General features: G+C 42.0%; 1 protein-coding gene across 1 annotated transcript in view; it reads right to left on the bottom strand.

Annotated features, from left to right (window-relative positions):
• The window catches only part of LOC311002539 (alpha-tectorin-like), a gene marked incomplete at its 3' end in the record, with an annotated part of 29,233 nt that overhangs the window by 5,548 nt on the left and 3,292 nt on the right, over window positions 1-20,393 (bottom strand). The window contains exons 8-22 of the mRNA XM_083993933.1: window positions 19,831-20,383; window positions 19,141-19,739; window positions 18,359-18,513; window positions 17,862-18,262; window positions 17,570-17,766; window positions 16,864-17,259; window positions 16,475-16,758; window positions 15,961-16,235; window positions 15,728-15,847; window positions 14,909-15,093; window positions 14,660-14,820; window positions 13,284-13,535; window positions 13,028-13,187; window positions 12,574-12,673; window positions 12,291-12,391 (exon numbers count right to left, since the gene is read on the bottom strand). Coding sequence (XP_083850059.1) covers window positions 12,291-12,391; window positions 12,574-12,673; window positions 13,028-13,187; window positions 13,284-13,535; window positions 14,660-14,820; window positions 14,909-15,093; window positions 15,728-15,847; window positions 15,961-16,235; window positions 16,475-16,758; window positions 16,864-17,259; window positions 17,570-17,766; window positions 17,862-18,262; window positions 18,359-18,513; window positions 19,141-19,739; window positions 19,831-20,383 — 3,939 coding nt within the window. The remainder of the gene's footprint in view (window positions 1-12,290; window positions 12,392-12,573; window positions 12,674-13,027; window positions 13,188-13,283; window positions 13,536-14,659; window positions 14,821-14,908; window positions 15,094-15,727; window positions 15,848-15,960; window positions 16,236-16,474; window positions 16,759-16,863; window positions 17,260-17,569; window positions 17,767-17,861; window positions 18,263-18,358; window positions 18,514-19,140; window positions 19,740-19,830; window positions 20,384-20,393) is intronic.

The raw sequence follows: 20,393 nt of genomic DNA, 5'->3' as shown, positions 1-20,393 counted from the left end.
TATAAAAAATATCCAAAAGTTCCAAACTCATTTTAATATGAAGACAGCTTATAATAATTAACTAAAACTAACTGACTGATGAATGTTAACCATAACCCCAAACCTAAATTTGAACCATAAAGTCTAACTCTAACCCTGAGCCTAAAAAATGTCCACCAACTTCAAGCCTCCATGACTTTAACCTCATACCATACAAGTTAGTACAGTGCTCTTAAAAAGGTAATCCCTGAGAGGAGGTCAAAGGTCAGGAGCATCTTCATCTTTACGAGCACGTCGAGCAGGGGAGAAGAATCTCTCTGAGGAGCTCAGTCGACACTTAGCATGATGGACGACCGACTGTAGCAAGTCTGCAGGTCAGTCAGACGACGGCACACACACGTGTTCTCTTCGGTCGCGGTGTCTCACTGTGACAGGAGATCAAACGCAACACAGCAAAACGGTGTTGCTGCACAGGAGAGTAGGGAAGACCTGACCGAGCTGTCAAGTCAAAGGTCGGCATCTGACAAGGAACCAGAGGAGGAGCAGGTATCTTGTCTTTCTCCTAGATTCAAATAAACATGCATTTTTGGGTCAGTTTCAATTTGTATCCTGTTTTGTAAACAGAACATGAGAGACTGAACCATATGGGATCCTAATGCTGCAAATAGATTCAGAAACAATATATAATGAGGATAAAACATAGCTGGGAAAGACATGGCTGCAGTGAGTGCAGGGGAGAAAACTGTTTCATGGAGATAAGTACAGATAACTGAGAAACCATTCACTAGCACATTTATACTTTATGGATCACTTGGTGAACCGCTCTTCTTAAAGGAGTGCTACTTTGATTTTGACCATGACTTTTGAAACCTGGTTCCACGCAACGTCTTCAGCTTCACTGACAAGGGTGTGCTCCATCTTACTAAAAACAATCTAACATGGCAGCTTGTCTTCCAGCAATTACACATCCACCTTTCCTTGACCTGAAAGTCTATTTACTGATACTGATCATTTACACAGGTCCATCCATGCATGGACACGGAGGGTTCCCCTTTGCAATTATTATCATTTATCATAATAACGACTTATAGTAATAATGATATTTTTATCTACAGTATGTTATTCTTCTAAAGATTACTAAGATATAGTAGCATCTCTACCATCTTTGATAAATCAGTAAACAAAAGAATCAACAATCCATCATCTGTAAAACGTCAGATCTGAACCAAAACATATGAAACATGAATTTATCATTTTGACCACTTTTCATTTCAGTCAACAATACACTACATACAATGATTTTTGCTGAAACATATTCATTTGAACTGATCGATGTATTAGTTTTGTCTTTTAAGAAAAACACAAATATCCACTATGGATCTCCAGTCTATCCTGTGTGACAGTGTTTCTCAGAGATCACACTCAGTGTTGTGCTGTGTTTACACATTGCAGCTCAGGGGGGACCACGTAACCCATCGCTTTTACAAGCTGTCCATCCATAAAAATGAAGTGATGTGGTTTCCCACTCTGTTCTATTATTCTGCTCCTCTTCCTCCTCTCCCACCTGCCGCTGTTTGCTGGAACAGAGAGTGAGCCTCTGCCTGCATCGCACACAATTAAGTGAAGAGTGATGAAATTATATCTCTGGTCCGGGCAAATGGAGGGATGGGAGGATGGGGAGGCAAAGTGGGAAAGAGGGAGAGTCCATTCTGTTTCCCTCTGGGGCCAAGGGAAATTCTATTAGGCTTATAATAGAGCCATTTTTCACCTCCTTCTACATCAGTCTATTATACTATTCCTCCTCCTGTTCTTTCCTACCTCGTCTCTCCTCTTTAAAGACATTATTTAGAGTCTGCTGCTCCAGTTCCCACTGGGAATCCTTTCCATAGATGGATTTTTTTATCAGCTATTTTTCTGCAAATCAGTCTCTGGCCTCAAAACTGATCAGAAGTCACGAAATGTAAACCACATTCAAATGTTTTTAATTTGTTCAAACTGTTTAAAATAAGTAAGGCATTTTTTAAAAGCTATATCTTAATTGGACGAAGGCTATAAAACATCTGTGACCTGAATCCAGCTGATTAATGCTTAATGACAAGAAGGTGTTCTGGAGAGTCAGAGCTGTTTTGGGTCTGCATTCATTTCCCTTTCAGAGTTGATGAAGCTTTACGTGACACAATTCACACGACGTCTTTCAGAAGCTCGTAATTGCTGAGAAATTCCACCCAGTGGCTTTGTGGTGAACAGAGAGGGATTTATTTGTTTGTCATGGGCTGGTTCAGGGGGGAAATGCCATTATGACTTTACTGGTTTAATTGCATTTTATTAAGCCACATATATTCCCTGCTTCTATTTATGTCGCCTGTCTGCATACCAGGTGCTGCATTACACATTCAACTGCAGAACGGAAAGTAAGGAAATCTATTTGTCACGGCAGTAACAAACGTCAACCATAGGCCGAGCATGTTGTTCAAAATGTCGGCTTCCTTCATCACATGCTCATGTGAATAGTTTGTACATACTGTGCCTCCTCCCTTTGATTCCTTTGTTAGCCTGTCTGGACAAGTGAGTCACTGAGCCAACAGAGCCCTCGTGTCATAACAGAAAAAAGATCTACAGCACGGTAACAATTGTACCAAGACAACCGAGATACCTCCAAAGCCTGATCTGCACCTAGAGGTACAAACATACTGCTTGAATGACACTGATACTCCGAGCCAGCTGTAGGTTTCAAACAAGTGTCAGAGTAGACTGGCTTTGAAACCCTGTAACCACTTAACATGAAATGTTTTATATTTAGCCTTGTTCGTGTTTCAGTTCCTGTATTAGAAAATCATACCATGGGGGGATAACTTTAAGCACATGCTGAGAATAAGAGCAGCTGCAGAAAGGAATCATGTCTGTCAGGTGTCAACCAGGGAGAACAGGCTGTGTCGAGAACAAATTGTCCAAATCCCCAAGAACTCAATGCAAATCAGTTCCCACTTACAATGACATCATTATGCGTTGGTGTCTGTAACTTTGATAATGACATGTAGGCTATGATTGAAAACACATTCTGCTCTTAGAAATGCTGTTAAAGCTCCACTTGGTCTGGTATTATCAATAGCTGATGGTGGCTAAGGTTTGCCAGTGATGCTAGCTCACTTGTAGCCCTGCATTACGCTAAAGGTCAAAGGGGTTTTAGTAACACATCCAACTCATTCACAACCCAGAGCCAATCCTGAATGAAACAGTGTCAGAGTTTTGGCTAATGTTGTGCAGTGAAGTCATGATCTGACAGCGTCGTGCCAAAGTCAATCCAAAAAAAAGGGGAAAAAAAGAAAAAGAAAACCTCCTGAGAAATAAACACTGAAAAATACTATTCTGACAGAGCAAAAGGTTTTTGCCTGATGTCATATCGATGGACAGATCACTTTGTTTTAAAGTAAGTCACCTGAAAATATGAAAAATCTAATGATGAAAGGGATTTTCAGCCAACTAGAGGGAACATTAGCCAGTAAAATGACAGTTTGGTGTCATATAAGCAAAACTGATGACGGGTCCTTTCTAAAAAACTGTCCTGAGTACAGCGATATTAACTAGTTAACTAGTCCAGGGCTTAATGAACTGTCACTTCTATCACATCAAGTCTGCCCACTATGCCCTGTTAGTCCTGATCTTGGCTTTACCATACTAAGCCAACAAGCTAGTCTAAGACATACTGTATCTCCACCATGTCTGGTATCTGGACTGTGTTTTTCTGCACTGAACACACAGGAAACTTGAACTGTGTCTGCATATTCTGCCTCATGAAATCTGATTAGCCTTCAGAATAGCCAAAGCCGAGCGGTGGTGTTCTGCATCTCATATCATGCACAGGTTTGAGTTTCAATCCGAGCCACCCGGCTCTGCAGTGAATGCAGGTATAGAATGATGGTCATGATGTCACATTGATATCTCCTCTAAATAAAGGAGTGATGTAATGTTGCACCGTGGATGTGGAAGAAGACAGAGGAGCAGATTATTGTACTCCAAAAGATAATACGGCTCTCTAGTGTGACATGAAGCTTTCCCACATCTATCTAGGCAACCAAGACAGAGAAAGAGCCTGTGGGTTTAGTACTTGTACCCTGGATTTTTTTCATCCAATGAAGACACTGATATCATGATAAGAGAATGTTTTTTCTAATAGCATGAAAAAAGAAACCACTGTCCTAGAGAGATGCCAAAATTTCTCATGAAAAAAAAAAGAAAGAAAAAGTGATGCAATAGTGATACGGCAGTTCTTCAGTTTAACAATATTTCAAATACAATACTGGACTGCAACATGAAAGTCCTGAATATGACTTTACAGTGAGTGAAGAATCCCACATATGTAGCATTCAGGTTCTTTCAACTCAGTTGTTCAGGTACGTTCATGATCTGTGATGGCAGACTGGGGCCCATCGGTCAACATCAGCTCTAGTTGACCTGAGGCTGAATGTGTTGCAGCTTGTCTGTTTGTCATGTATGTGAACTGAGCTGAGGATCTTGTGAAGTGAGAGTGGGAGGCCTGCATTTAAGTATTTCTGAGAAAACATGAGCAAAGAGCAAAGCCACCCCAAATCACCTCACTGGTGCTTGTTAAGCTTGGTTAAGCACTGACACAGAGACACCTGATTGGATGAATGACAGGAAGACAGCAGATTTAACACAAAAATACAGAACAAATGGCCGTGAACGCCTCTGTGAATCCCAAGGGATCTTTTTTTAAAAAGCTTTTCCTTCTCAGGCAATAAGAGAGTTTTTCTGCAAATACTGGTGGGGCCCACCTGTAGCACCTGTACACGGTTCATCCTACAGTCTGTGGATTCATTCTGAAACGTCCCTTCAGGAAAAATACAGTTGTCAGAGATGGAGAAATAAGATCTGGAACAAGTGGTGAGAAAGCTCAAAACATGTCAGTTACATTTCGGACACATAATTATCATTAGGCTACGTCTTCTGCGTAGATGTATAATGATAAGTTCATATCTTTTGTTTGTACTGTTTGTACTGATCAGCAGTTGCGCTCTGAATTTTATTGTACAGTGACAATAAAGGCTTTCTAATCTTTTATCATGCAATCAACTTCATGATTTAGCACAAAGGACAAGGCATGGACACAACTCAATCCAGTGTGATATTCTTTAACTCCATGAATAATGAATTTACACAGAATTAGAAAAAATAAAATGGAGGAGAGTAAATGTACAGCAGTAACCGTAGTCCTGTCCTCCCTTTGACGACAAAGAAGTGAGCTTTGATTACAGACAAATTAAAATCCCTTTACGCTGAGATTTTGGGCTGAAATTTACCAGCAATGAGTGATGCTACAACCCATCCATTTCTAACACTGCTGAAGTCCTTCACTGGATTTTTTAAAAATCTCCAGCAGGGAGCAACATTTATTATTCTTCTCATCTAGATTTTTTGAATTTCTCTATTGGCAGCAGCAGGCCTGGCTTTGATAATGCAGATGACGCAGGACATTAAGAGACACTTGTTTACCCTCAGGGCCGTCCTCCTCCTCCTCAGTACGGCCCGTGACCTCCTTGGCTGAGTTTAACCAAGAAGGGTCACCACGTCTGTCTGGCACACAAAACAGCAGATACTCTGGCATTCACCCCCATCCCATACTGCTCTTCCTATTCCAGATTTCTACAGAGGCAGGAACGAGTGTCAGGTTCAGCCACCGTATCAACTGTCAGGGATTGGAGTCAGATCAAAGTGGGACAGTGAAAAGAGCGAGATCCACACCCCGACTCCAACCGGACAAAGAAGCTAAGGAGCAAACCTCCCCCTCCCCTGGGAGTTGTAATGGGAGCGGCCGATTACCCCAGTGTACTGCTGCCATTTGGGCCGAAGCACAGGGGCTACAGTGGAGGGTAGCATGCAGTCAGTGAAGAGGGCTTGTATATAGTTCCACGGACAAAATGTAGATAATATCTAACCCTGGCAAAGGTAGCGATGTCCTTTCCCCAGTCGTGTTAGGACATGGTGTTTGACTATAAACAGTATCAAATGCAAGCTTATTTTTTACCCACACAAAAGCTGGTCTCATCCCAATATATGTCTTATAATTTGAAGCATTCAGGTGAGGGTTAGGGTCAATTGCAGCACCCAACAGACCCACAGTCACCCCATGTTCATCCGTGTCAGTCCGGTGTTGTTCCTCTCTGCTGCATCATGAGGAACTATCAGCCTCTTACCCCTTCAGAAGCCAAGAGGAAATCAAGTTAGGACCGATCTGCTGCCCAATTTATCTCAAATCCTCGCCGATGCAGATCTAATTTCATCCTCTTAGTACCACAAACAGGAAGAAGAAGCCAGTCGATAAACAGCCCATGGTCACTGTTGGAGGGAGTGAAGTGGTGGTGGTGATAGTGATGTGGGGTGGGGTGAAGGAAAGAGAATATGGTGACACAGTGGAAAAGGAAAGCAGAGGGGTTGTCATTATCCGTCATCCAGTCCATCACTCACTCCATCAACCTCTGCCCTTCTAATTCCTGGGATAAATGTAATTAGCGAATGTAGGCAAATTAGCTAAAAGCATTTTAAGTAAATTGAAAATACTCACAAAACTAAATGTCTGACTGTTTGACTTGAAAGCTGGGAATTAGATGTTATTTTTCTCACTACACATATTAACCTTTATGCCTATTATACACACATTTATATTATTATGGAGAATACAAGTAAAAGATACAAAGGAAATCCAAAAAGGAAAACAGAACTCATCAACATTTTGTGCACATGCAGTTCCTGCAGCCTGGGGTGATACTAACTGAGGTATGAATTTTATACTGATGAAGATGTAAAACCTGGATTAGCATGAAGCATGAAGCAAAAACAGTGCAACATGTGAGAGATTCAAGCAGAGCGTTCCTGGATGTTAGTTAGGGTTATAAGACGTGAAACTATCAGATGAGATTATTTTGAAGAGGAAACACACACACACACACACACACACACACACACACACACACACACACACACACACACACACACACACACGCAGCACTAAGCCCGGATGCTTTTTTAAAGATGTTACAAATCTTTGAGGAGTCAAAAAGATGTACAGTAGATCTGAGGACTAAAGGAAGCGGTCCTGGGTTGACAGCAGAACCAGATGGCGAGAGGAAGCCCTCTGGTAAACCTCTTATCTAATATTTCAAATGGACGGCTGATGGAAACAGCGTGTCACAGACAACATCATTCACAATTATCACAGTTATATTGTAATGGATTTTTATGAAATGGGTTAATGTACAGTACAAGAATGACCACATGCAGTATAACGTAATAGTTATTATAACTACAAGAGGCTAAATAATGATCAGATCCTTTTTTTCACTTTGACTGGATCACATTAGTGAAACAATGCAGAAACACATTTTTATACTGTTTAGAAAACATGAATTTCATGCTTGTGAGATGTAAATTTCAGGACAGTAAAGGTGTCACAGAGAGCCCATGAAGAACACAGCATGGCTTAAGTCATGGTCCATCATGTAAATTTCACTTTACGAAGTGCTGATTTTTCACACATGGTTTGCTGAGTCAATTTCATGACTTCTTGGGTTGCAGCTCCAGTCCCCTGATTGCCCAGCCTTCTCAGGAGTATAAAATTCACCAGGGAAATCTAATTACTCTTGACAGAAACTGTAGATGGCTGGATTTGTCTCTATCAAGTGCAGTCCTACCAAAACAAAAGGCCTCATGAACAACAAGAAAAAGAAAGAAAAAAGAAAACATTTCCCCATGAATATCTCTTCAGAAAGGACAGAGACAACAGGTGTGACCACAACTCAATACACTGTTAAGCTATTTTCCGTAAACTCAAATTACTTTGAAGTTTTCACATTATCAGTGTATTTGTCCAATGCTCTCTTAAACCAGCAGAGAAACACACAAGGAATGTCAACAACAATGAGGAAATGTACTCAGACTAGGCAGAGTAAGAAACCCTGAGGCAATGTTGAGTGTTTGCTGCATGGGTTCAAGTGGAAACTGCCTTTAATCCTTACAATATCTGTGTTGATATATACTATCACATAATTAAAGAATAAATTATACATTTTTATCTAATTCCTTGTTCACTCAACATAACTTATCAGGACAATGTTTCATTCTTTTTAATTTGTTTGACTTTTAAATAATGTATTTCTATTTGTTTACAGTCCTGTTCCTTTAGTTTTTGTCGTGTAGTGACAGTGCCCTCAAAGTAATAATACAAGTCAACATCCATCCTCATAACATCATCATGTCTTTGCAGCAAATACGCTCAGTGTATAGTGTAGTTGGGATGTTGAGCAAATTCCTAATGGGAAATAAGATTTGCTGAATAGCGGCTAATACTGCCTCTCTTTTTTTCAAACCACAAAGTGAAACTTCTATTCATTAAAACTTGTTTCATACCAATATAATCTTCATGAAGAATCCCAGAGGCTGGAGTCTTGCACAAATGGACTAAGTTCAGATGTAATTATCCTGTGAGCTGCAGTGTGTAGTGGTCACTGCTGCTGACATGAGGGGCAGTGTGCCGAGAGGTCAAACATCAGATGGGACCGTCTCTGACCCCTCCAGCACACCACACTGGGGACTTTATGAGGGAATCCAATTTAGCCAACTAAGCCTGCAACATCTTGTAAAAGTCAACAAGCTGTCACTCATATTTCCCTCTTGTTCCCAACCACCACCTTTTCCCTGTCTCCCTTCATTCTGTCCCCCTCCTTACTTCCTTCCTGAGGCTACAAACTCCCCTGTTGTGGCACTGGGATGAGTATTCAAGATGGCTGGAAACTGCTTGGTGGAGAATCATCGCCAGGAAATTGGATACTGGCAAGGATGATGCAGATAACGTGATTTAAACCAAAACAAAAGAAAGCTCTGAGTGGAGCCTCCATTCAAAGACATGTAGCCCACCACTTTGTTTTCTTTAAGCCTTCACTTAAAGAGGTTCACTCAGTAACTCTCCACATCAAGAAGAGAATGATAAAGCGATTGCATGTCTGCAGTTTATGAATGAAAGATAAGGTATGACTCGCCACATATGGATGCTCTTAGATCTGTCATTCGAGGCTGGATACAAAAAGGTGAGACGAGCTTCAGGAACTGCATTTACTTGATCTTGTTTTTGACTAAAGAGGATAGAGTCGACAAAAACTGCTGAGTTAAAAAAAGAGAGCAATTAGACATGGATTTAAAGGCCACATCCATTTTAACAGGAAACATAGCCTACCTTTGAACTTGGGAAGTTTTTTCAGTATCTGGCGAGGGTGCTCTTTGGTTGGGGACATGAAGTTACAGAACTGAAGAAAAAAGCCAAGGCACTCATCTACCTAAAACTAAAAAGCCTTTATTAGGATGGCTATTTGATGACAAAATGGTTAATATAGCCTACCGTAGATCAGTCATTAAAAATAGAGACTGGGATACAACCCACGTGTAGCGGCAAACACCCTTCTTCAGGGTTTAACCCTAGAGTAGACTATTTACCTAAAAACACTCTAGTAGTCATTGTTACTACTACTATTGTTACTGTACATATGACTGTGTAAATTATTGTTTTGTGTTTTTGCGTTTTAAAAACACAGATGCTGAATACTCTGTTTTGTTCTGTTTACAGTTTTCTCCGGCATGTCAATAAGAAAGTGTGACTGTAAATGGTCAAAGTTGTTACAACTGTCTTCACTGACCAAGGTTAGGCTCCTTGTTTAGTCAGTTACCTTACACTGTACTCAGTGGTTCATAGTGTTCAAGATGGCAACAAGCAACAAATTGTCTGCGTCAAGCGCTAAGAGTAAGGTGACTTTGAGTGCAGCTTGCGCCAGAGTTAAAGTGGAAGCTGCTAAGGTAAGAGCATCATATGCTAGCTAGAAGTTGGTAAAGGCTGCTAGAGAAGCAGAAATGATCATCAGAGAGGTTCAAAGTCAGTTGGAAACCAGAATAGACACAAAGTTGGAAAATCTGAAACACAAAAGTTTAGACTGCAACGTTTCTGTCCCAAATTGACCAGAATCAGTCTACCTGTCCACCACGATTACCAGTCACACCTGTAAATCCTCCAGCTCATGCAGAATCACAGGACAGTTTCAGATCATGGCTCGCTCCCAGGAGCACAACACAATTACAACCTACCAGCACCAAACCCAAGTCTGGAAAGGGTTATGAAAACATACTTACCTGCACCAAAATATCTGAGCTAACCAGAGTTGATTCATAGACTGAACTCTCCCACAAGCATGTTCAGTCAAAAAATCCCCCAAAAACACATTTTTACTACATGTAGTGATGTTGATAATGTTTTGAACTAACTAATCTAAAACCACAGGTGCTGGATGTTCTGTATTGTTTTATTTACAGCCGGTGCATATTCTCATTTGTCCAGGTCATAGTATTTCAAAGGAGGTTAAATCGAAAGCAACTGGACTTAGTTATTTGTCTAGGAAGACGTTTCACCTCTCATCCAAGAGGCTTCATCAGTGAACACTGAACCAGTGACATCATCACCCTTGTGAACGCCCACACAAGAGGTTAAATAGTGAGTCTCCACACCAGATAGTTGGACCAGTCCCAGCCTGGTCAGCTGCGTACATGAACTGATGAAGCCTCTTGGATGAGAGGTGAAACGTCTTCCTAGACAAATAACTAAGTCCAGTTGCTTTCGATTTAACCTCCTTTGAAATGTTTTATTTACAGTTTTCACTGTTTTCAATGACCAAGGTTTAGCTTGAAGCTACAAACTGTACAAGAACATTATAGGCACATTTGAGAGATTGCATTTGTATAATTGCAATGTTTTCTCCCAACATCTGCTAAGTAATAAGATTATGAACGTTCAAGTTGTGAAATATGATCTGTAACTTAATCTCCACATAACATCTAACACCTGAATGTGTCAGCAGTGGAGAGTCGGTGTATTTCCTCTTGTGGTATTGGATTTACTTTGAAGTGTCTATACTGTACTATTGCACCAATGACAAATTACATGTTGTGGGTGTGTGGTAAGTGGTGTTACAGTATGTCTACTGAAGGTTTGATCCCATACTGCTGAAGACATACTAACTGACAATGATGAATTTCACCCTAAAGAGAACACGGGAAATATCGACTGTGTCGGTCTCCACACTCGGACCAACAAAGGAGGTTCAGGACAAAAGAAAGAAACCTGACCTGTTGTATCACTGACAGGTTCTTTCATGTCAAATGAGAACCATCTTGTATTCATGCTTTGGATTGTGGTTATTGTAACATTTACTGTTACAGTATGTTTCCTGTCCAGAACATGTGATAGCAGAGTGTTTTTCGCTCTTGTACTTTCTAAATGCTTCTAATGCAATTTCAAGGAAAGGTGTTTTGATTAAAGATAACGAAAAAAGATAAAGCAGCAGAAAGACAAAAATACAAACCAACACTGGAGTCATTAGGTCATCTACATTAAACATCATAATTAATGATAATTACAGAGGCCCAGGAATCAATCCCAGCACTCTTCTTGCTGAGTGACAAGAGTGATACTGCACTGCACCACCATGCCACCCTGATAGTTAACATCACTGTAAAAAGCCCTGATGATCCAACTGATAAATATCATAGTGAAAACAAGAAGGTGAGCAGAGGTCAACATATGTATTCAGCATCTGATCTAATGTTGCCCTCTAATGTTGGAGAGACAAAATACCACAAGACCTGTCAAAAGTCTATTATGTATAACTCTCTCATCTATGCACCATTACCATTCCTGAATAAAACAAGGTTGGAGATAGATTTAAAATGTGAGATTCTTTCTCTCTGTATTTATTGAATAAAAAAATATATATTTTCAAATAAAGATCTTAACACATGATCATTCCCAGAAGAATTTCTCAACACATGGTATTTGCCCAAACACACATAATGATTACAGAGAGAGAGAATAAAAGGAAAGATACCTAACTATTATTGATTACTGGTGATTCTAAAAGTTCTATGTCCAAAACTTAGTAGGAAACTAATTATTTACATACCCCTTGTGTGAATATGTGAATCTATAGTTGTACATATCACCATAGGCTACATGATGACTTATATATAGCAGATAATTACCACAAATAAACTAATGATTTGATCTATTATATCAAACACAGTAATTCAGAAGAAGAGATTTCAAAGGTGGACACTGATGCCCCCTGCTGCTGTAAAGCTAAATTACTTACTACTAATACAAATCACCAGGGGCAGTACCTCTCACACAGAAAACAATATAAAAGCATATGTAACATGTTGACTTCTGATGTATGTCTGAATCATCTTTGTTCTCCTCAGACCAGAGTTATGGCGGTCAGCAGACTGAAGAGCAGACTGACTAGCAGGGGGGTCGCCTGGGAGCTGATCTGGCCTGGAGCGCTGCTTTGTCGCATCATTTGACCTGCAAGAGGAGAAGTAAGGTTTAGAAAAGATGGACTGAACAAGCTGTATGTCATTACAAAATTATATATATATATACACACACATCAATAGTTTGTTTGTGTTAATTCTTGTTAATTCTCTGCCACACACCCACACACACACACATACAGTACAGTCTACACATATGCAAAGACGTATTACCACTGTTTGGGTTCAGCACTAGTGGTCCTAGTGAGATGTAGGAGGTGTCATGATAGGATACATCCCTCTCAACTCGTCTGTGGTGACCCGGGAAGCAGTGCTGCAGGAAAACAATATGAGGGACTTATGCTGATGAATCTGTTGATAATCTTTTTTTTTTTTTTTTGTGTAGCACTTTGAGTTTTAAAAAAGCCTTTCATTAGTTGTTTCTTTTGGGGAGACGTTCTCTCTCCAAATTTTAACTTTTTTTCTGTGTAGCACTTTGAGATTGTTTGCTCAATATAAAGTGCATTACAAATAAAATTCTTTATTATTATTATTATTATTATTATTATTATTATTATTATTATTATTATTATTATTATTATTATTATTATTATTATTATTATTATTATTATTAACCTATTGTTTTTTTTTCATAAAACTAAAACACACACACAAAGTGGTTACATACAGCTGTGCAGTTGTTGTTTCTCAGAAGACACAGGTGGACCTGGCAGTGCAGGTAGATGGATGAGAAGTTGGTGAAGGTGAACATCCTGAAGGAGAATCTGGCCACAGTGGAGATGCCGTTCTGAACCAGTTCTACTGTACCATCTGCTGGATTAGGACACCTAGAGGACAGGGCGGGTGGTGGAAGATACATTGTAATGATCTGTTTTTAAGACTTGGGGTCAGAAGACAAAGTGAAGTTGCAGCAGCTCATTTACTCTGCAGTGATGAGATCCCAGTGGACAGGGTAGTTCACATTGTTGACTGGCGTAGCCCAACAAGAGTCCAGAACGGTGGCGATCTGTCGTCCATCGATTCCTTCTGCCCGCAGCTCCACATACAACCTCTGGTCTATTTCCATTTCTATGTTGCTGTCACTGCTCAGTGGGAAGTGGAAGCCAGCGTCCTGGTAGGGGATCATTCTTACATGATACTGTCCACGGCCAGATGGAAGCTTCTTCCTCACAATGCTGAGAAAATACAACACATACAGTAATGGGACTTCAATTGAGATGGAACGTGAGAATTTAGATCCTAGGCCCAATCCCATTTCAACCCTTGGCCCTACCACTTACCCCTACCCCTCCGTTTTGCGCGTTCACGTGTAGGGGTAGGGGTGTCTCAATTCCCGTTAGGACAGAGGGGTAGGGGGAAGTGGTAGGGCTACATACCCCTCCAAACGGAGATTTTTCAGAGGCACACTCCAAACGGAGGGGTATGAAAAGTTTCCCAGAATGCATCTTGCGGCAACCGGCAGCGGTGGCTGTAAAACGAAAAGCTATTTTATTTCTCACTGTAGTGCTGTTATTACGTCACTGTATTATGTTTTAATATTTTTTCATGCGAGAAAGTAACTGTTTAGGTCCCAAATGTGCAGTTAGTTTATCCAAATGACAGCTGGTTAGAAGTTTGCTCCGACGTTTTTTCAGAGAAGTGAAGCTCCAGGAGGACCGGCTCCTCATGGCAGCAGCCGGTCTGCAGCGCTGGTCTATTGGCTAAATTACGTCCTTGTCCCGGGAGAAAAGACGATCGCTAATTAACTTATCCGCAGGTTTTTAGAGGTTTACCACCGGCTGGTTAAATTCTTTTTAGCTTTTAAATGTTGGTCTCATTGATGAAATCTAACAATTGGCAGTAGCATTAGTTTATTTGAATGAAAAGTGAAGCTTGATCAGACACAGGAGCAGTGCTGCCTCGGGGCTCTGTACGTACAGAAATCACCACATTTACATCAATAAATAAATGTTTTACAATGAACCGATCAGCCTGCATTAAGTTTTATCTTATTTTATTAAGTTATATGGTACACGGCTATTTGATTTCTGGCAAAAGCTCGCCGCATCAGCTTACGTAAAAGCCAGTGGAGACTACGTGATGACGTATGTGATTGTTGAAGGGGTGTCCCAATTCGGAGGGGTTGACTTTCTACCCCTACCCCTTGTAGCTCCGTTTCAAGGGGCGAGGGGCGAGGGGCAAGGGGTAGGGAAAGGGGTAGGGGTAAAAAAGAGAAATGGGATTGGGACCTAGTATGGTAAGCGAATGTCGAGTAATGGAATTGGTGAAATAAAGCATATAAAGGAGATGGTTTAGTCACCTCTCCACAGGGTTGATGCCCACAGACATAGACACAGCTTGGTTCAGAGGGTATTCACAGCAGAAACGCAGGTGGATGTTCCTTTGGCGGCTGATTAGACCGTCATGAGGGTCCACGTCACCCTGGATCACGTTCTCATAGATGAAATGGGTTCCATTGCTCTGAAAATTGAAAAGACAAAGATGGTCATCACTTCATCATCTTAAATCTTATTCTGAAAGCTTGATATTATGATTTAATGGACTGTACTCTGAGAAGTGTCCCACAGATCTGGTCATCATTGTTAAAATGGAACAGCAGTCGTCCGTCCTGGAGCGTGCCTTTGCAGGAGTCTTCTTGGAGATGGAGGGCACGAGAGTGGAAGCCAGCTTCAAACAGCTGGCAGCGTGAAACAGACATGGTGCCCACACTACTGGCACAAGTGATTGATGAGTCTATAAGAGAAAGATGGAAATTAATACCAAAAACCCATTAATCAGCATTTTACATCAGCATTGTCACTTCAGTGATACCCTAAACCAGTGGTTCCCAACCTTTTTTGGCTTGTGACCCCATTTTGTAACATCATAAATTTCTGGCAATCTCGCGATCGTGATTGTGGCCGTCAATCAAGATGCGCCAGCTCAGCTATTTTTATATGCTGCATTTTATTTGTATTGGGGCCACATTGACAAATAAAAAAATCACAAACTTCGTAGTCGTAGAGAATAAAGTCGGAAATTTGCGACTTTATTCTCGTAAATCTACGACTTTATTCTCGTAAATGTATGACTCAATTCTTGTAAATGTAAGACTTTATTCTCGTAAATTTATGACTTTATTCTCAAAGTCTGTGTTTTTTTTCTCAATGTGGCCCTAATACTCCGTCGTAGAACTCTGTTGTGTGTGGTGTTTTAAATTATAATTTTAAAAAGAATAATTAGTTTAAAAAAAAATTAATTAATAACAAAAACATTTTTTATAGACATTTCTGGCGACCCTATTCGAATTCCAGGCGACCCCACGTGGGGTCCCGACCCCAAGGTTGAAAAACACGGCCTTAAACCTAAGAAATCAAGTTGTCCTCACCATAGCTCTCATTGTTGGGCCGATGGTGGCGTTCATCACAGAAGCAGCCGTACACACCGTCCTTCTCCCCACACCACTCATTCTCTGTGCAGTTCAGTTCTTCACAGGGGTCAGTCTCAGCTGTAGAGAGGGGGGAGTCATGAAAATGAAATGAGTAAACATACGATAAATGGCTAGCTCTATTAACGTTTTCCTGATTTATTATTTTGACCATTAGTGCGGTGCACAAATACCACAATGTAAAGCTGAGCGCCAGTCAGAGATGTTCAACCCCAGAACTGAGCAGGATCTCTCATAGGCTGAGATAGCAGAACACAGCATTCCATTGGCTGGTGTGTAGAGGCAGAGATCATAGACACAGGAAGTGAAAAATGGCTGCGGATCCGAGTGCAAGTGGCAGTCACTGAATGGGCCACTGGTGTTGGTGATCACACTGCAGAGCCCAGAGTATTCTTCCATAAAGGTGCAGCTGTCCAATCCACCACTATCCTCATCTGTGGAACCACATCTGGAAAAGACATTAAACAGTTAACACTTGGGGTGACTTGGACTCTGTTTACATTGCCACATTGTTTTCTAATTGTTCTCAAAGGACTTTTGGATGTGGATAATTGAAAATGCACCACGGTTACGGAGTTCAAGATGTGGTTCACGGAATGTATTTTAAAAACATGTGATGATGAAGCTGAAGAAAACTTTGCTGTATGTCTTGAAAGGTTTTCAGTATTTTGAGAAGACTCTACTCACCCTGGTTGGCTTGTGGGTGCCTTCCAGCTGTGTCCAAACTCATTGTCATTTTGTGCCAGTGTACCATTAGGTAGCACTTTGTCATCTGCAGGATCACTGTTGAAGTTCCCACACATCCCAGTAACTCTGTTCCGACAGTGTTGGCCGAGTCTGACCAGTAAGGTACTGCGGCCATCAAACTGGACAATCAGGTTAACAGCATCCACCACTATGTAGCTTCCCTGCCGTTCCACCTGAGCTAAGGTGGGTGTCGTGGTGGGAAGAGACACTGTGCTCCCGTTTACCTGACGGGGTGAGATATTATAGGTTAGAGTTACAAAGAGTGAGAAGGCACTTGTTGTTACCATGTTGTTACGTGTGTTGTTACAGCAGACGGTCATTGTCTTTACCGTTACTCTTTTGTTTGGTCCAATCCTTATGTGCACACTCTCTGTTTGATTTGAGAGGTATACATCCACTGCTGATACAAACGACACATGGTTGTTGCCACGGTGATTATTGGTGGCTACTACTTGAAACTGGATCTCACTGGCGCCATGGCTCACACTCTCAGTGATGATGTAAGAGCACGTGCCCTGGAAATGAGCCAGCGCCCCATCAAAGGTGATGTAGTGTGGGTCCCCCCACACGGTGCAGGTAGACAGTGCATCAAAACAGCCCAGTTGGCCATTTCTGATGCTGCACTCTTGGGTAGAAGTGCAAGATACATCAACGCAGCGCAGGTCATTGGGGGCGTGACAATCACATCGCTGGGAGCAGCCGTCTGTCCAGAAGGACTCCCCAGCCTGGAGCATGTGAAAGACGGATGCATGAAAGATTACAATATTGATTGTTCTGAAAAAGTCACTTCATGTCACTGAGGATAATATTTTACATAAGCTATTGGCATCATAATATTAAGAGCAAAAAATTAAATTAGTAAATAAAAAGTCTTAAAGTCTATAATGATGATCATGGGCAGAAGATATCAGACATACAGTTTTGACCAAAGGTAAATATTTGCCAAGAATGAAATTCTTGCATTATTCAGAAACAGTGAGATGGATTTTCAAGCATACATGTGGTGTTCTACTAAACGCTCGTTATTTGGCTTACATTATAGTAGAAGCCATCATACAGGCAGCCACAACTTTCCATAGGGACACATGTTGTCCCACTCCTGAGGAATCCCTCATCACAGAAACATCCCTCAGAGCAAACTTGCTCACAGGTGGCATCAATGCTGCTGGCACAAGTGTGGCCACAGTCAGTACCACACAGTTCGTAATGGCTGTTGGCTGGACAGTCCAGTCCTAAATGAATGAGAAGATAGAATAGTTAATGCTAAGTGTTTCAGTCAATAAACCTGTTTGTAACTGACCAACACGGCATTGACCAGCTGACTTACTGCAGGTGGTGTTCTGTCTCCAGGGGTAGATTTGAACATTGGCAGATTGACAGGCACTGACGTATGTCTGGATGGCCCTGCACAGAAGATCTTGGCCCCCATTTCCAGACAGACAAACATCAAACACACAGTCATTGAAGTATGGTGTTGGGTCCACCTGCTCACGGCAGAAACTGAAGGGGCCGTCAGCTGCTCTGATCACCTGACATTGAGCTCTGGCAGGTTGCTCATCAGCACACTGTGGGCAGGAGGAACCACACCCATCACTGCAGGTGTCGTTGCCCTCTACCTTCCAAGCTGCTCCAAACTGATCTGGAGAGGTGACTATTGCTCCAGATGGGGTGCTGAAGTCGTCACTTGGATTGCCATTGAAGTTTCCACAAAGTCCACAAGTCTGTCCTCTGTAATGTAAAGATCAATTAGATAGTTACTTTGCAACTTCATTGGAGTAAAAGGTTACAAGACTGTGTAACATCAAAATGGTGAGTAGAAAATACCTGTAATTTGATGGCACAAAGATGGACACTGTACTTGATCCGTCATACGTGACTCTCAGGCCAAAGTCAGTAGTGATAAATGTCTGAGGTCCACTTGCAAAGATGGACACATTTCCATTCAAGAGAACTGGTAAATTTGTAGTTATTCCGTTCACCTACATGATTGGAAAGACAAAATTGGAGGAACAAGAACATTTTATTTGTACAGAATGATTCAGTATTTTTGTGGTTGATAGCAACATTGATATGTGAGAGCTTAATTCAGTTGAATATATATTGACTGATAACATAGGCACATTTTAACAAAGTAACTTATACCCCTTATACCCCTTTACAACTGGTCAAAAAACCCGTTTAAACCTGCTAACAATCGGCTTTTGGTGGCAGTGGGAGTGGGTCATGACAGCCGCGGCAGACTCGCTGTCCTCCGCGGTCCTGGTGCTCAGGTCAGCCAGACGCCTCGTCTGCCTCGGCAGATGGACACTCCGCGGCGGGCGGCTGTGGCATGACGCTGTGTGTGTTTCTTACACCGCGGATGAGAGTGGGGTGACTGGTTTATGCTCTGTCTGATCCCTTAGCGGGGGGTAAGACTCGGCTTATTTTGGTCAATGGGAAAGGGGCCAAATGCCGATTGTTAGCGGGTTGACCCTCGTTTAAAAAACCTGCGTTGACCTAATTTTAGTGGGAAAACGGCTTAATTTACTTACCAGTTACTATCTCAGACATGTGTTAAGCCTCTCTTGGTAATGTAATGGTGATGGTTAAGAAATGTTTTCACTCACCTCTGCCATACCCCTGTTGTCTCTGGACACACGCAATCTGTATCCTGACACATTCACAAAAACTTCAGCCGTGATTGAAACTGGCAACCCAAACCACGGCTCGTTCTTAGCTTCCACTGAAAACAGGGGAAGTCCATTTGTGTCATTACAAAGGGTCGCCAGAACATACCGGCATGTTCCCTGGAAGTCATAGGCTTTTTGGTCAAAGGTGAGGTAGTGGGGGTCTCCAGAAGCAGAGCAGGTGCCATGAGGGTTCGAATGGCATCCAAACTCAGCCCCCACCACCCGGCAAGACTCTTGGGGACCACAGGAGCTGGGATTACAGTGGACGGCTGCAGTTGTGCCATTGCAGGTGCAAAAGCTCTGACATTCCTCACCATCCCAGAACTGTTCGCCACTTTGCCGATAGCGTCCTCCATGATGGCATCCACAAGATGTTGGCGGTACGCACTGGTTGCCATTGAGGACAAACCCATCATCACACTGGCACCCATCATGGCACGAACTGTCACAGGAGAAGGGAAAGGAAAGGCTGGGGCAGGTGGATGGACAAGTGGTTCCACAGAGTTCATAATGGCTGTTTGATGGGCAGGTGTGCTCTAAAGAAGGACGAACAAGGTTGATACAAAAAGGTCATTTCATAGCATTTGATAGCATCCAACCTCAATCAAAAGGAGGAAAGGTTCTTACCACAGCCAGTTGTATTCCTCCAGTCTCCCAGAGCTACACCCTTCAGTTGACACATTAGTGCATAGTCTCGTAGGACCTCACATAGTGCTGACGCTGGATCTGTAGAGGTTGTAACAATCTCCATGCAGGCACTCACATGCTGCTGTGGGTCCACCATGGCCAAACACTGGTTAAACGGCCCATGTGGAGAGGCAATAATGCTGCATTGCTGACTAGAATTGCCATTTGTTGCAGGATTTTGACTGACACGTTCCACACAGTGTGCATTGAGGGAGCCATCTCGCCAGCTGTCCCCAAAGACCTGTGAGCTGTTGACCAGGATGCCATTGGGTGTGCGGAAGTCATCATGAGAGTGACCATTGTAGTTACCGCAGAGTCCACCCAGTGAAGCATTGTAGATACCAGGCGCAGTGATACGTACAAAGTGAGGCCAAACTGTCTGCACAGTGACACCGAAGGCGGTACGAAGGATGATACTGTGAATGCTGCTGTGGTAGACTTGGATTCGGTTGGATGCTGAGCTGAATGGAAGCCTGGTCTGTTGACCATTAACCTAAAGGCCA

This window comes from Trachurus trachurus (genome assembly GCF_905171665.1).
Source record: "Trachurus trachurus genome assembly, chromosome: 19".
In the NCBI taxonomy this organism is placed as follows: Eukaryota; Metazoa; Chordata; class Actinopteri; order Carangiformes; family Carangidae; genus Trachurus; species Trachurus trachurus.
Note: the sequence above shows the minus strand (reverse complement) of the source record. Positions and strands in the feature narration are given on the sequence as shown.